The sequence below is a fragment of the Mastigoproctus giganteus genome, chromosome 10 (assembly GCF_048544385.1).
Source record: "Mastigoproctus giganteus isolate SK-2022 chromosome 10, ASM4854438v1, whole genome shotgun sequence".
NCBI classification, from domain to species: domain Eukaryota; kingdom Metazoa; phylum Arthropoda; class Arachnida; order Uropygi; family Thelyphonidae; genus Mastigoproctus; species Mastigoproctus giganteus.
This window is the reverse complement of record NC_143584.1, coordinates 158,189,745-158,205,141: the sequence shown is the minus strand read 5'-3', so window position 1 is coordinate 158,205,141 and position 15,397 is coordinate 158,189,745. Positions and strand designations below refer to the sequence as shown.

General features: G+C 37.5%; 1 protein-coding gene across 1 annotated transcript in view; it reads right to left on the bottom strand.

Moving 5' to 3' along the window:
* LOC150079408 (bifunctional 3'-5' exonuclease/ATP-dependent helicase WRN-like) overlaps positions 1–15,397 on the bottom strand; it is a 307,463-nt gene that overhangs the window by 270,873 nt on the left and 21,193 nt on the right. The window contains exon 2 of the mRNA XM_090384034.1: positions 13,220–13,318. Coding sequence (XP_090240160.1) covers positions 13,220–13,318 — 99 coding nt within the window. The remainder of the gene's footprint in view (positions 1–13,219; positions 13,319–15,397) is intronic.

Genomic DNA, 15,397 nt, shown 5'->3' with positions numbered 1-15,397 from the left:
AAGAATGGTGACTGAATTTCTTACCAAGGAAGAAGTGATGCCTATCGAAATCCATACGCATCTCAAAAATGTTTATGGTGACAATACTGTAGATGTGAGTACAGTTAGACATTAGGTAACACTTTTTAAGAGTGGGAAAAGTGACATCGTTGACAAGCCCCAAAGTGGCCGGCCAGTAACATCAATGACAACAGACACCAGATCAAAGAGGACCACTGCATCACAACACATGAATTGTGCAATGCAGTAAGTATAGGGAAACCTGCTGTGATAACCATCATAAAGGAACTAGGCTACAACAAGGTTTGCACCCGGTGGTGCAAACCTTGTTGTAGCCTAGAATGCTGACACACAAGCACAAAGAAGCCCAGAAATTCATCTGTATGGAACTTCTCCAGTACTATGAGAGCAAAGGAGAAGTTTTTCTTTCATGCAAAGTCACAGGTGACAAAACCTGGGTCCACAATTATGATGCTGAAACGAAGAGACAATCAATGGGGTGGCACCATCAAAATTCACAGCACAATAAATTGTTCGAAAGACAGTCCTCTGTTGGTAAATCATGGTGAGAGTGTTTTGGGACAAAGATGAGGTCTTGCTTGTGGACTTCTTGGAGCATGGAACCACAATCAACTCAGATCGATATGTGGAAACATTGAAAAGGTTAAAAGCCCACATCCATAGAATTCGACCAGACAAAAACCTTAATGAAGTTCTTCTCCTCCAAAGCAATGTACAACCCCATATCAGTCTGCACAGGATGGAGGCCACTGCAAAACTGGAGTGCACTGTTCTTCCTCACCCCTCTCATAGTCCAGATCCTGCACGTTCCGACTACCACCTCTTTGGCTTGCTGAAGGATGCACTCCGAGGAACCCATTTTGCGGACAGTGACCAGCTCAAGCACAGTGTTAGCGACCAGAACAAGAGTAAGGATTAGAATACAGTGTCTGAATCAGAGATGGTGGAAGTCTAGAAAATGGTGACTTTGTGGAAAAATAACTGTGTTTGTTAATGACTGAGGTGTCATTTATTTAAAAGGCATACTTGTAGGAATTAAATTTTCTGAGGAAAAAAATAGGAAGCATTACTTTTGTACAGCTCCTCATACTATCACTATTTTATTTTATTTTAATTTTTGAATTCATAAAGATCCACAAAAAGAAGTGAACCAAATTATAGTTACTTTATGTAATATACAAGGACTTCCTCATCACCTTCTACCAAAGTACAGTAAAATCTTGATTTTCCAGACTATCAGAATAGAAAGGTATCTGGATTATATAATAGTCCATAAGTTCAGAGGAAAAATAAGTACTGTATAGTATTTAAAATTACAAAATTTTAAATATGATTATGAATGACTCATGAGCATACTACACTTACCAGTCATTTATATTCAGACTCACGTATTCACAGTGAATGGTTCTGGGGTTATGATACTTCCAATAAATGATCTTGAAGAAGTAGTGTACTAAATCATAGTATCAATTTTAAGTTGAATGTTTCATGTGTTTGCATATAACAGTTTCTTTAGGGTTCTTAAGTAATCATAATAGAGTTGCATTAATGAATTTAATCAGTGCATTTAAAATCTTTCTAAAAAATGAACGTTCTACTTTTTCTCCAAACCTATAGCAGTAACATTTTCTGCTATTTCTTCCTTGGCTAGAATCTGAATTGCTACGAGGGTGGTTCAATAAAGAATTGCCCTCACCTACTTCCACATATCGCAGAGTCATGATATTTTGTGAGTAGCATCATACTGCCCAATCGCTTTACTTTCGGTCTTCGGAAAAATACTACAGAAGCTGATTGTAGTGAGATTCCAAAAGTACCATAGAGAAAGAAACCTAAACTACAGATATCAGTTTGGTTTCACTGCTGAGATGTCTACAGTGGATGCCATTAACCTAGTTATTAATACTGTTTCAGCCTCCAATGAAAAGTATGTCCTCGGCCTCCTTGTAGACTTCAAAGGGGCCTTTGACACTGTTTGGTGGCAAAGTGTACTTGGAGAGGTTCTGAGAGACCAGGGTCTCCATGCCTATTTATTGTCTCATCATGGATTATTTCCAGAATTGCTCACTTGTGGGCTCCAGTGGATCCTGCTCTGTTGCGAGACCTGTGACTCGCGGTTGCCCTCAGGGATCAGTTCTCGGACCAGTATGGTCCTTGATGGGTGGCTGGCTACTGAACATAATTGCACTACTAAGATCGCTTATGCAGACAATTTAATTATCCTTGTTTCTGGAAACTCCAGAAGCTGCTAATGAAGTCCTATCAGACCTAGATGAGTGGTGTAGTACACATAAATTAACTATTTCTGTTCCCAAAACAAAACAAATTCTTCTCAAAGGAAAATTATACCAAAATAGACCTCCAAGTATTAAGATTAAAGAACAATCAATAAAATTAGTTAACCCATACAAATACCTAAGAATTATGTTAGATAACAAACTACAATTCAATACCATGCTAAATATGTACTAAGCAAAATCAAGACTTCGACAGGCAAAATAATCAGAATTACCAAAGGTTCTTGGGATCTAAAACCCTCCACTCTCAAGCTGTACTATAAATGCATATTTATTCCTATTGTCTGCTATGCTGTGGGTGCTTGGGGCCTCAGTATACGCAGAGTCATGGTGGAAAAAATCTTGACTCAAGCCCAGCGCTTCTTCCTGATTGCAACTTCAAGAGCTTGTCGCACGATTTCAACATCAGCACTACAGGTAATCAATGGCAGAATGCCAATTAAATACGAATTAAATAAAATTACTTTCAGTATTGTAGAAGAAAGGGTATTGCAGCACAGTTCAAACAGTTTTCTGTTAACCTGGATGTGTCAGTGAAAGAAGACAACACTAGATTAAGAAACCAGTTCCTCCAGGAATGGCAAAACAAATGGACTAATGCCAACACTGGAAGAATTACAGTGAAACTTCCCTTTAACGGACAGCCATAGGGAACGAAAATTTGTCCGTTAGCGAGAAGTGTCCGCTAACAAGAAGTCTGAGGGAGAGAAAAAAAAAAGAAAGAAAGAAAATTCGTTAAACGTTTAATGTAAAATTAAATTAAAATATATACAGATTTTGAACAATATTTGTGTAAATAATATACAATTACATACACAAGAGATAAAGAAAAATCGTTAAACGTTTAATGTAAAATTAAATTAAATTAAATTATATATACAGATTTTGCACAATATTTTTGTAAATAATATACATACAATTGTGCTATGCATATTATGACTTTATCTTAAGAAAAATACATACAGTAATCACTTATTTTCTTCTGCACCTTCTTCCGGCTGATAATTTTGTTTTCAACATTTGTTTGGAGTGAAGAAACCATCGAAAGTCCTTCAGTATCTTCTTCAGCGGCAAAAAACATTTTTAAACGATTGATTTGTATGAGCACTTCTTCTATTTTCATCGGTGGTTCGTCGTTAATATGTTCTTCGACAGAATGACCTCCTTCCATTTCTTCATCTTCATGAGGGAACTTCTTGAAAAATATCGATGTCGTTGATATCTAGAGCACCATCTTCTGTAGTGAGGTTCGAGTCTATATCTTTGTAGCCAGGGTCACTTGTAGCGGAAGTATTGTACATTGTCAATAGATGTTGAAGTTCTTGTTCTTCTTGGTGCTCCACATTGCTGTTCACAACTTCAATTTTTGCGTTTGAGAAGCCAGACTTTATAAAACAGTTCACGACAGTTTGTTTTCTAATTGCGTTTACTGAAGAGGAAATCCACTGAATCGCATCTAGGATGCTGAGTTTCTTTGCAAGGTCACTCGCACATGTTACATTGTTCATGTTTGCAATGAGATGTCTTAAAACACGTTTTCTGTAGTGAAGTTTAAAATTTTTTATTATCCCTTGATCCAAGGGCTGACACTCTGCAGATGTGTTTGGTGGCAGAAAAACGAGTTGAATGTTGGACAATTCAATGTGCGGGAGAGATGCAGCATTATCCATGAAAAGAATAATTTTTCTGTTTTGACGAATCATGTTTTGGTTAAAGTGACTTATCCATTCGCTCATGATATCTCGTGTCATCCACGCTTTTTTATTAGACTTCCAGTCAACATTCAAAAGATTCAACTTTATGCCCTTGAAACAACGAGGATTTTGTGGTTTTCCTATAACAAGAGGTTGTTCAAAGTCTCCCAGCATATTTGTACACAATAGTACAGTCAAGCGTTCCTTAGAAATTTTTCCGCCCTGGCACTTTTCGTTTTTTAGACTCATTGTTTTTTCAGGAAGAGCTTTAAAAAACAACCCTGTTTCGTCACAGTTGTAAATATCCTTAGCTTCAAAATCACTACATAACTCTTCCAATTTGACGGTCCACTCTGTTACAACCCCAGTATCAACAGATCCACCTTCACCACTTACGGTTTTCCAAGAAATTTTATGCCGAGTTTTGAACTTGTCTAGCCATCCCACAGAAGCGTTGAACTCATTTACTCCCATAGATTTCGCAACCTCCAAAGCCTTTTCCGTAATAATAGGCCCATTAATGGGAATTTTTTTAGCACGTACGCGACAAAACCACTCATACGTAACATTGTCAATTTGAAGTCCAACAGTTTTCGGGAATGATTTTTGAACGTGATCATTTCCGTGTTGCCAAAATTGTTTGAGCAGTTCATTTTTTTTCTTTAGGATGTCGCTTACCTGCGTCTTCCCGATTTTGAATTTTGCAGCGAGATTGCGAACACTATTTTTTTGTCGATCATACGCATTAATTTACTTTTAAAGTTAAATGTTTACGAGAAGACATTGTGCACTTCACACGACACTGAACAAAATTGAAAACTGAAACTCAAAAGACGAAAGGCCGATCAAATTCCCTCCCCTGAACACACTGAATTCATCAGAAGTTTTACACGTGCCTCAAAAATTCTTGAAAAAGGGTTTACAACCACGACGTAAACCTTGATAAAATTCAGAGAATCGGAAATAGAAAATAAACACACGATTGAGGCAATATATGGAAGAAAAGTTCCTAGAAAAAGGGCCGTGAGCTCACCCGCTGTCCGTTATGGGGAGATCAAATTAAGTGCTAATCTAAACGAAACAGTGCAGATTGCCTGTCAGCGTCCGTTACAGAGAATGTCCGCTAGACAGAAGCTGAAAACACGTTAAAACCAATGGAGGTGAGTTGGGGAATTTGAAAATGTCCGTTGTAGAGAGATGTCCGTTAAAGAGAGGTGTCCATTAGGAGAAGTTTCACTGTACTACCCTTTTTATACCTCAAGTTGCTGAATTTGACAAAAAACATTGGCCCTGGTTTAACCCAGGTCTTCACCTAACTTTCCTTCTATCCAGGCATGGCAGCCTAAACTCAAAGTGATTTACTCTGGGTTTGGCTGAACCTCCTCTATGTAAATGTGACTCAGAGGAAACAGTCCAACATGTAATCTTAGAATGTCCATATTATGTAGATATTTGATTTGAACTTTAGACATTGACGGAAGTTTATGATGTAAATAACTTCACCAAGTTTTTAAAATGTAAAGAAAATTAGCAGGCACTGGCTAACTTTGCAGACAAGGCTTTCCACAGAAGGAAAGGACTTGCCAACTGAGAATAATTATGTTATTAGTATACTATCACTGTATATAGTTGCCTTGGTATTAATCATATTGCTACAGGACCTTGATGAGGAAATTTATTTGTATTTATTGCCAGATGGCAATATTGGCATTTAGTATATATAAGTCAATGTGCCAGATTCACTGTTGGGTGGGCAGTGTCCTGGGACTTCGGCCTCTAATAAGGTGCATAAATTGTAAATCTTAAATTCTATAAATTGTAAGATACAGGTCTGACCTCATTGTAACCGAGCTGGTAGGTTTTAACTATCTGTATAGCTGTATAAGGTGTGAAGGTTAATGTAGAAATTGGTGCCTTCAACATATTGTAATAACTGTGTTCCAAGTGTTATGGATATATAGTCAAATGTGCAGGTATACTACATTGGTCTCAGGCAAGATACTTATTGGTTGTAACCATTCCTGTGAAATTGGTGGATCAAGATGTTTTGCAAAACCACAAATTGTAAATAATGTACAGTTCCTCTTCAGCGGGAGATAGGCAGAACCCTGGAGCCCACAAAAAATAAAAAAATACTTTGAACGACTAAGTACATATCTCTGTACTAAAGGTGTAAAATTTCAGCCCTGTGTCTTAATTTGTTTTTATCTTACAGAGCTGAATGTGTGACGAAGTAGCAACATGGACAAAGTTGAAGCCAGAGCTGTAATACAGTATCTGTTCTTGAAGGGGAAATCTAAAGAAATTCACAAGGAGATGACTGCTGTATATAAGGATGAAGCCCCATCCTATGGCATGTGAAGCACTGGCATAGACAGTTTAGGTGTGGTCGGACATCGGTAGAATCTGAGCCCATTCCAGGTCATCCCCATTCAACCATTGATGACAGCTCGATCAGAAAAGTGGAATTGTTAATCACGGAAGATCACCGGATATCTGTGCGTGAATTGTCCCAGGAGGTGATGGATTCCCCAATTGTTGACTGGTTTCCAGAAGGCTGATCGACAATAGAAATCACAAGAGTTGTTAGCCCTGCGCCAAAAAAACGAGGAAGACTTTCTCTCTTGCCTAATCATTCAGGATGAAAATTGGTTGTTGTTGTTATTTGGTTTTTAGGAGCAATAGCAACTAAGGCCATATTGCTCCGGGGATATGCGGTGGTCATTCCCTGACCTTTCTGTATCCTCCGTATTTGGTGGTCATGGGCTCGAACCCCGGTCTAATCAAGAAGCGTGTGCTACGCACTGCTGCTGCTCCTGCTCACCTGGCTACGGAGGCACCATGAAAGTTGGACACACCATTTCGACCCTGAAAGTAAAAAGCAGTCCATGGAACGGCGACATCATGATTTCCCCCCCCCCCCCAAGAAGGCAAGGGTCCAAGCGTCAGCAGGAAAGGTCTTGCTGACAGTGTTTTGGAATGAGAAAGGCATAATAATGACTGATACCTGCCAAAAGGTAGAACAATTACAAGTGCCTATTATGCCAACTTAATCACAAAATTACGGGAGAAAATCAAAACATGTAGGCGTGGCATGCTGTCCAAAGGTGTGAGAATGCCTCAAGACAATGCCCCAGTTCACACTTCTGAAATTGCAACAACACTTGTGGATATGAAATACTGCCCTATCCAGCCTACTCACCCGATCTTGCACCATCAGACTTCTTGTTTCCTTCCCTAAAATCATTTCTTTGGGGGACCCACTTCCCTGACGATGAGACACTCATTTCTGCAACAGTCATGGTTCAAAGAACAACCTCATCACTTCTACATAAACGGTATCCATAGCCTCATCCATCGATGGGAAAAATGTGTAAATCTGCACGGTGGCTAGATAGAAAAGGACTAAAACCTGTGCCAAGAATCAACAGGCTAACACCTCTGCAGCTAGGCCAGGGCGATTCTTTATTGAACCACCCTTGTATCATCAGCATCAATATACTTAAACTGTAACTCTTTTCACCTATCAACAACAGTCATCTGATAGTCTAAAGCCTTTAACACGTTCCATCAAAATCTGTGTTCTCATCAAAACAATGATTGTTTTAGCTACTTTTAAGAATTTTTAGTTTAACCTGGTATTGTGAACTACCCCAGTTACATACACCCGACTTGCAGTTTATATTTTGCAACATACTCTTCCCTCTTGGGTCTTTAACCTCATCTTCTAGCTACTCTAACATCACCATTAACTTCACTTAAAAATTCTCTTGTTGACAATGATAATGAATTATGAATGGTGATGATCTCATATTGGCCATCAAAGCTACCTGGTGTTCAGATCACCTTTTGAGAGCTGCTGACTTCTTTATTACTTAAAGTTACTAAAATTCATTATGTTTTTGCTTGAGATTAGTAATGCAGTTGTTATCTGTGTTTATCTGATGAAGTGGATGAATTTGTTCCTTAACTGACCTTCAAAATTGCTTAAAAAGAAAATGAGAGATGACTATGCTGCTACTGTTCAGGTAATCAGTATAAGAGCAATATAAACACTATTTAGTTCTATTCTAAGTAATTCCGTAGTATAAATATATGAGAAGTTTTATTAAAAAATTTTATTAAGTCTTTATACTATTTATTTATAATAATAATAATAATAAATATGATTTTATAATGTTACTGTATCACCCAGTATGTAATGTAAATCTCCTACCTTTGTTCTGAATCAATATACATACAATATAAGTGCTATTCGGAAGAGTATAATCAGAAGAGTAAGAGTATAATCAAAGAATTCATAGGAGAACTGCTGAAAGCAATTCTCTTTCATGCACTACTTTTTGCAAAGGCTGCAAAGAAAGTAGTGTCTGTTTGCATATCTACACATAGCAGGACACAATACAGCCAAGGGAGGTTTCTATGTGTGTTTGTTGTAAAGAATGTGAGAACATTAAATGTAAATTCAGAGTTTTGATGGACTTACATGAGGGTTTAAAAAATAAGGTTGATGCCCTTAAAAGAATTGAAATGAGGGACACAAAAAGTGCTCAGCTGCCCAGCTTAGGCAGACAACATAATGACAATTAATAGCAGGTATCTCAGATCCTACAATAAGCAACTATTGTTTGATAACTCAATTGTCAGGAAAATGAGAAAGATATTGTGTAAAAAAGGCTAGGTGAAATAGGATCAAGTATGTATGCCAGGGGGGGAGGGGGCATAAAAGTTAATGACAATGGAGCAGCTATCATCTTTTAAGGGCAAAAAGGTGATATTATTGTGCATGTTGGTATTAATGATATTAAGAGCAGGCAATCTCAGAATTTACTTAAGTACAGGGCAATGTTGAAAAAAAGTTTCAAGTTAGGATTAAATTTGATTAAATTTAGTGCTTGATAACTGTTCTGCACACCTTCCTGCTGAAGTTCTAGTCAAGAACAATGTATGTACTGTTTACTTGCATCCCAGTTGTACTTCGCTAATTCAGCCTTTAGACCAAGGCATTCTTCGTACGTTTAAGTGCAGGTACAGGGATGTATTTCTGCGGAAAATTCTAGACACTTGCAACAAAGATACAGGGATAAAAGAAATTTCAGAAAGCATTTAATGTTAAAGATGCACTTTGGAGTGCAGCAAAGTCCTGGGACAATGCACCCAAGGATACTTTGATAAATGGCTGGCATAAACTATGGCCATCTAACTTATTTCTTGACGGTGATAATGATGAACCTGATTTTTGTGGTTTCCGTATGTCTGGTGAGGAAGAAATAGTGAAGAATTTATTGGAATATGCAAAAGGTTTGTCATGTGAAGTAGCCAAGTCACTTGATGAAGGGGCTATACAAGAGTGTATAAACATTGATGGTGATGCTCCAGTTGTACTCCAACTCACTGATAGTGAAATTGTATATATGGTAATGAAAGAAGAAGAGAAAGTGTCTATAGATAGGTGCATCAGCCTGACTGAGTAACTGATTTGGGGAATGGAGCAAAAGAGCTTCTTCAGTGAGCAGCATATGTGGATATAAAATACAAGCGGTTTTCATTAAAGAAAAAACAAAGTTATGAGTATATGAAACAACAGAATCTGCAGGCCATATTTCCAAAGATCAACCAGAAACTTTCAAGTGAAGTTCAACCTGAGCCTCAACCTTCAACCTCCAATACCTGTGCTGCTTCTCTTCCTGTACCTGTCACCCCAGATGTTGAATTTTCTTCAGATGAAGATTAGTAGATTAATATTGATTAAACAGACCCTGCTTTAGAAGTATGTTAATTTGTAACTGTTAAATACAATTTCTTTCTTTACTTTTCATTGTTTATTTTATATTTTAACTATGTATTAAGCCTTGGTCCAGAAAACCGGGAAAATCCAGAAATCAAGGTCACCTCCAGTCCCAAGCTTGCCGGATAAATGGTCCGGTACCTGTATTAGTGTCATCCTTGCATCATTTGTTACTATCAATACCAACAGTTGTGACAAATGGGCAAGGTGCAATTCTGCTCCTTGAGTAGTACAAAGAACCCCAATATTCAAAATAAAATAATATAAAATCAGGAAAAGACAAAGTAACATTCGCATTTAGCAGTGCAGATGCACAACTCCTAGGGGACAAGGAGGCAACACATTCACACCCATGCATGAGTGCCACTTTCACAATACACAAACAAATAAATTAAATTAAATTAAATAAAGACAAAAAAACTCACAAACGCCATCTCTGAAAAGGATATCAGTTTTTGTTAACTCTGAAAAAGATCTTATTTAAGTTGACTGCTATCCAGCCAAATATCAATGTATGTCCCCCATTCCATACAATCCAAACACAAAAGGAAATAAACTAATCTCAAACCATAAAGTATTTCATACCCATTACTCTCTAGAATAAAAAAAATAGGCGCCTCCGTAGCCAGGTGGGAAGGAGCAGCAGTGCGTAGCACACGCTTCTTGATTAGACCGGGGTTCGAGCCCGTCACCACCAAATACGGAGGATGCGGAAAGGTCAGGGAATGACCACCGCATATCCCGGAGCAATATGGCCTTAGATGCTAATGCTCCTAAAAACCAAATAACAAACAAACAATAAAAAAAATGATTGACCACTATCCAGCCAAATATCAATGTATGTCCCCATTCCATACAATCCAAACACAAAAGGAAATAAACTAAGCTCAAACCATAAAGTACTTCATACCCATTACTCTCTAGAATAAAAAAATGAAAATAACAAAACAAACTTGAGTGTCAATATTAATTTGTAAATTAACTGTAATCTTAATTTGTTGCATTTTTTTTTACAATAATAGTGTCTCCTTTTTTTATTCTGGAGACACAATCAAGTTACTATGAAAAATAGACATAATTGATGCATTTCATGCATCTCATCTGATGCATTTCATCTCCCCACTCCATTTTAATCAGTATGTTTCTTATGTCCCTCTTTAGTTGAATGATCATGACTGCCACATAATAAGCTAAATATATATTATGTTTTAAATTATTTTTTTATTTTGTTTCTGTTTATTATTGGATTCTAGCTGATTTATTTATGCTAATTCTATTATAACTAGGATTCTAGCTGATTTATTTATGCTAATTCTATATTGCTTGCCAAATGGCGAAGCCATTTGGCAAGCAAGTGGCTTCGCCACTTGCTTGCCAAACCCTGTGCATGCTTTTCTATGTAATATGTAGTGGTAGGACAGAGTAAGTCAAATCTTTTCTATGTAAAAGACACACCTGTCAAAACGCACTGAACGATATCTAATCTAATATATAAAAGAAAATAGAAAGTGTAAGAAAAAACTATAAAAAGTAAAACTGTGTGAATGTCGAGTGAATGAAAGTTATTATTAATTGCATGTTCTATCTTAGCCTCTTCACTGGACAGGCTGATGGCTATGCAGGCCCTCAGAGGCCTCATGGTTATCCAAGCTGACACCATGCTGTTGCTTTTCCGAGCTGGCATGGTATGGGATGCTGACACTGGCCATTAGGGTAACCCCCAGGCCAGTATGGGACAGAGCTGCAAAAAGACCGCTCCACCATAAGAATCTCTTTCCCTATGTTCTTTTATTCTTACCACCTGGGGTGGTTGAGTCTCCTTCTCCCAATCCCCTCCCCCACCCTGGGTGGCTCACCCCACCACCCACTTTCAACTCCCACCTCTGGACCAGGATGGGCATCCTGTACCAGGGGTCCCCTTACTGTCTCCCCTTTCAAATCAGGCGAGTACCTCAACTATTCCCCCCTCTGTTCTCTGCTCCCTTTATCCCGCCTTTTTCCTATCTCCCCGTTATCTCCTTTACAATATTTTTCCCCCTCTTTTTTTGGGCTCTCCTTGGATGACTAGGCTACACCAGGATTCACCCCGCCAACTCCTAATGTGTTCTGGCCAGCCTCCATAAGGCAGTGATGTTAATGGCTCTCCACAGGCCCCCAGGCTAAGCAGACAGAGGAACAACACAACCCACACTAATACTTCACACTAACACACACCCTGGCCTTATGCAGAATATTGTATTCTACACAGAGTAAAAATGCAGAGTTGGGGGAGACCTCCGGTGCCGTCAAACAAAAAACACTATGTCACTATGATCGGTATCTAATAAGGAAATGACCTATGTAGTTATTTACCTCTGCATTTAAAGTACATGGAATTCTCAAAGTCAAATAAATATCACAATGTAATTATTTACCTGCATTTATATAGGTCACTTATGAAAAGGCCTTTTGCTTTGGGTTCCATAATGTATGAGGAATATTGTTGCTTCATAAAAGAGCAAGACTAAAATATTTTACTGAAATATTTACCAACTATACAATATTCATTAATATACATAAAACGTTACAATGGAACATCAAATGTTAGACAGGGAAGTACGTATACAAGGTTGGTGAACATTATGGAGGCAGTTGTCAATAATTAATTGCATTTGTAGTGACGTAATTTCCTCACCTTCTTCACCCATTGGCTTGAATAAATATCACTAGGAGGAAAACGTTTTTAATGTACAGAAAGATTTGCATATTTGCATTTGGTTTAGATCTGTGGAATAGTTGGGTCAACATTTACATTTTGTTTGTTATATTTGCTTATTTAACCTATGGAGAGCAATGGTCATGGCAAGTTTTCTGATTTTGACTTTAGTTTTCTTCAATATTTCCTTCTGTGTTGTCTTTTGGCTGACTAGCCAAAAGTCGATACAGAAGGAAAAAAAGGAATATATTTTAGTTGACTTTTGGCTGGCTAGCCAAAAGTCAACTAAAATACATTCCTTTTTTGGAGTTCACAACAAGAGCTGATGTCCCCTTCAAGAGTTAGTACTCAGAAGTTCCCTGTCTTTATTTAATTTCATTTATTTATTAAGGAAGTGGCACTCGTGCACTGGTGGGAATGAGCATGCACCTTTTTGCCTGGGAGTCATGCATTTGCACTGTTGATGGCAAGTGCATTGCTTTGACTTTTTCTTATTTTTATTTTATTTTGAATATCAGGGTGGCCTGGTACTTAAAGGTGTATAACTGCACTTGCCAAGGATAACCCTAATCATGACAATTTGTTGCATTTGATTTATTTTTCATAGTGAAGGTTAAAAAAAAAAAATTCTTTTAACAACCTCCTTCCCCTAAACTTGCCAACTCCACAAACATCTATGTTAATTATACACTAATGTAATTTAATAAAAATAAAATATTTTTACCTTTAATATGTCATCATCCAATTCTTCATCTCCAAATTCTATTGTGTCATTAAATTCCAAACTAGAATGGTAATCACTTGTATCCTTTTCTTTTTTACACTAGAATAAAAGTATTACAAATGGTAAAATAGTTAATGAAATACAAGTATCAAATACAGATATCTTCAATTCAATTTCACACTTTCAATGTGACAAACTAACAAATTATACTAGTAATTAAAATGTAAGAAAAAAAGAGCAAGTATTTTAATAAATATTTGATAAGAAATGCAATTTCATACCAAACAAATGCACATAAAAATTAATTGGTATTTTAATCAGCCAGGTGATTAAATTTAATCTAAAATCTGTGGATAAAAGGGATAGTACTGAAAACACTTTTCCCATATAAAATCTTTGAATGCTGGTGAAATCTATTCTCTTTCCCGCTCTCAAGAATGAGAGATGAGGCTTTCAAATCAGCAGTAACAAAATCTAATCTACTTACATACAGTGAGAGTGCATATAACCAAGGTTAAATGTCAATGAAATTTTCATGATTACGTGCTGGTTTAACCTCTAAATGAATACTTTACATAGGAGGCCAGTCATTGCAAAAACTGGGAAAAACCTCATCATTATATTATTGCAATAGAATGAAATGAAAAATGTCATGTCACTACATGTAGTCAAAGACAGTTTCCTAAGGTCATGTTCTAATTGCTTTATAGGTAAGGAAAAAAGCACAACTTACCTGATGTGTCCTGTTAGAACATGAAAACAAAAATCAGATAAGTGATAAACAAAAATCAGAGATGTGATGAATCATAAAATTATTAGAAAAAAAAAACCAGACAAGTGATGAATCAGATAACATTATTAGAACAAACATCAGATAAGTGATGTATTATGTATTCATTATACTATAAACAACAGAAAAAATTACTTATATTTCTCCATGAAAAGTTTCTCCCAAATCAATAACACAAATCAACAAAATTAAACTATTTTTTCCCACCAAAAATGTAAACACACTTTTCTAAACCAATTTTGTATGCTGATTTCAAATATGTTTAACATTTTATAGCACAAGTAGTTTATCAATACAAGTTTTAAGACAATTTCATTACAAAACACAAGATTTTTGCACTTTTAAAGTTTAAACCCAATACAACGAAGTAATGAAATTTTTGGATATGGTGTACACATGGCAAAATACCCAGCTCCTTGACATAATGTGGCATCAACAATGCCCCCCCCTCATACACACTACTTGGTTTTGTTATTTGGTTTTTAGGAGCATTAGCAACTAAGGCCATATTGCTCCGGGGATATGCAGTGATCATTCCCTGACCTTTCCGCATCCTCCGTATTTGGTGGTCACGGGCTCGAACCCCGGTCTAATCAAGAAGCGTGTGCTACGCACTGCTGCTCCTGCCCACCTGGCTATGGAGGCGCCACACTACTTGGACTCCCTCCAATGATTAGCTGACCCAGAAGCCTCCTATAGTTACCAATAGATTCAATCCGGTGGACTATCTAGAAGCTGGCCTACAAACACCATTTTAGAGCTGTACCCTTGAAATGTAAGGAAGATTGGATCTCTTCATTCATACTGCATAATGGAAGATCAATCATACTGTATAATGGAAGAGATGGGGGGAGGGTTTACTGGAGCTTTGCTCTGGAGACTAAACATGCATTCCACTCTTCAAGCCTCCACTAAGCAAAGTGGTGGTACAGCACTGGTTGATGAGAGTCATCTACCACTTAGTGTTGCCAGGTAAAACAGAGGGGGCGGCATTCCTCCGTGTGGGCACCACACCTCGACTGCTACTTACATTGGTTCGCACCTGGGTGAGCACCTCCAGTATGCTAGGTTCTGTATTTCAGGACTTGCACAATGGTAGTTATACCCAGGGTTACTAACAGTCCCACAATCGTGGAGGTGCAAGCAGAGGATGTGGCTGTCAACAGACCGACCAGAATTTAATGCAAATTGGGTATATTTGACTGAAGTGTCACTAGTATATCAGTTCCATTAGTGTTTTAGACTCACAGATAGCAAGCCCAGTTTGGCATACATGGGACAATGCCTGTGACCAATAAAGTTAAAAAACAAGGCAGTCCTAGCACAGGCCAATGAGGAAAGAACCTTATGAAAGACAATACAGAAAAGTAGATACACAGTGAGAAATG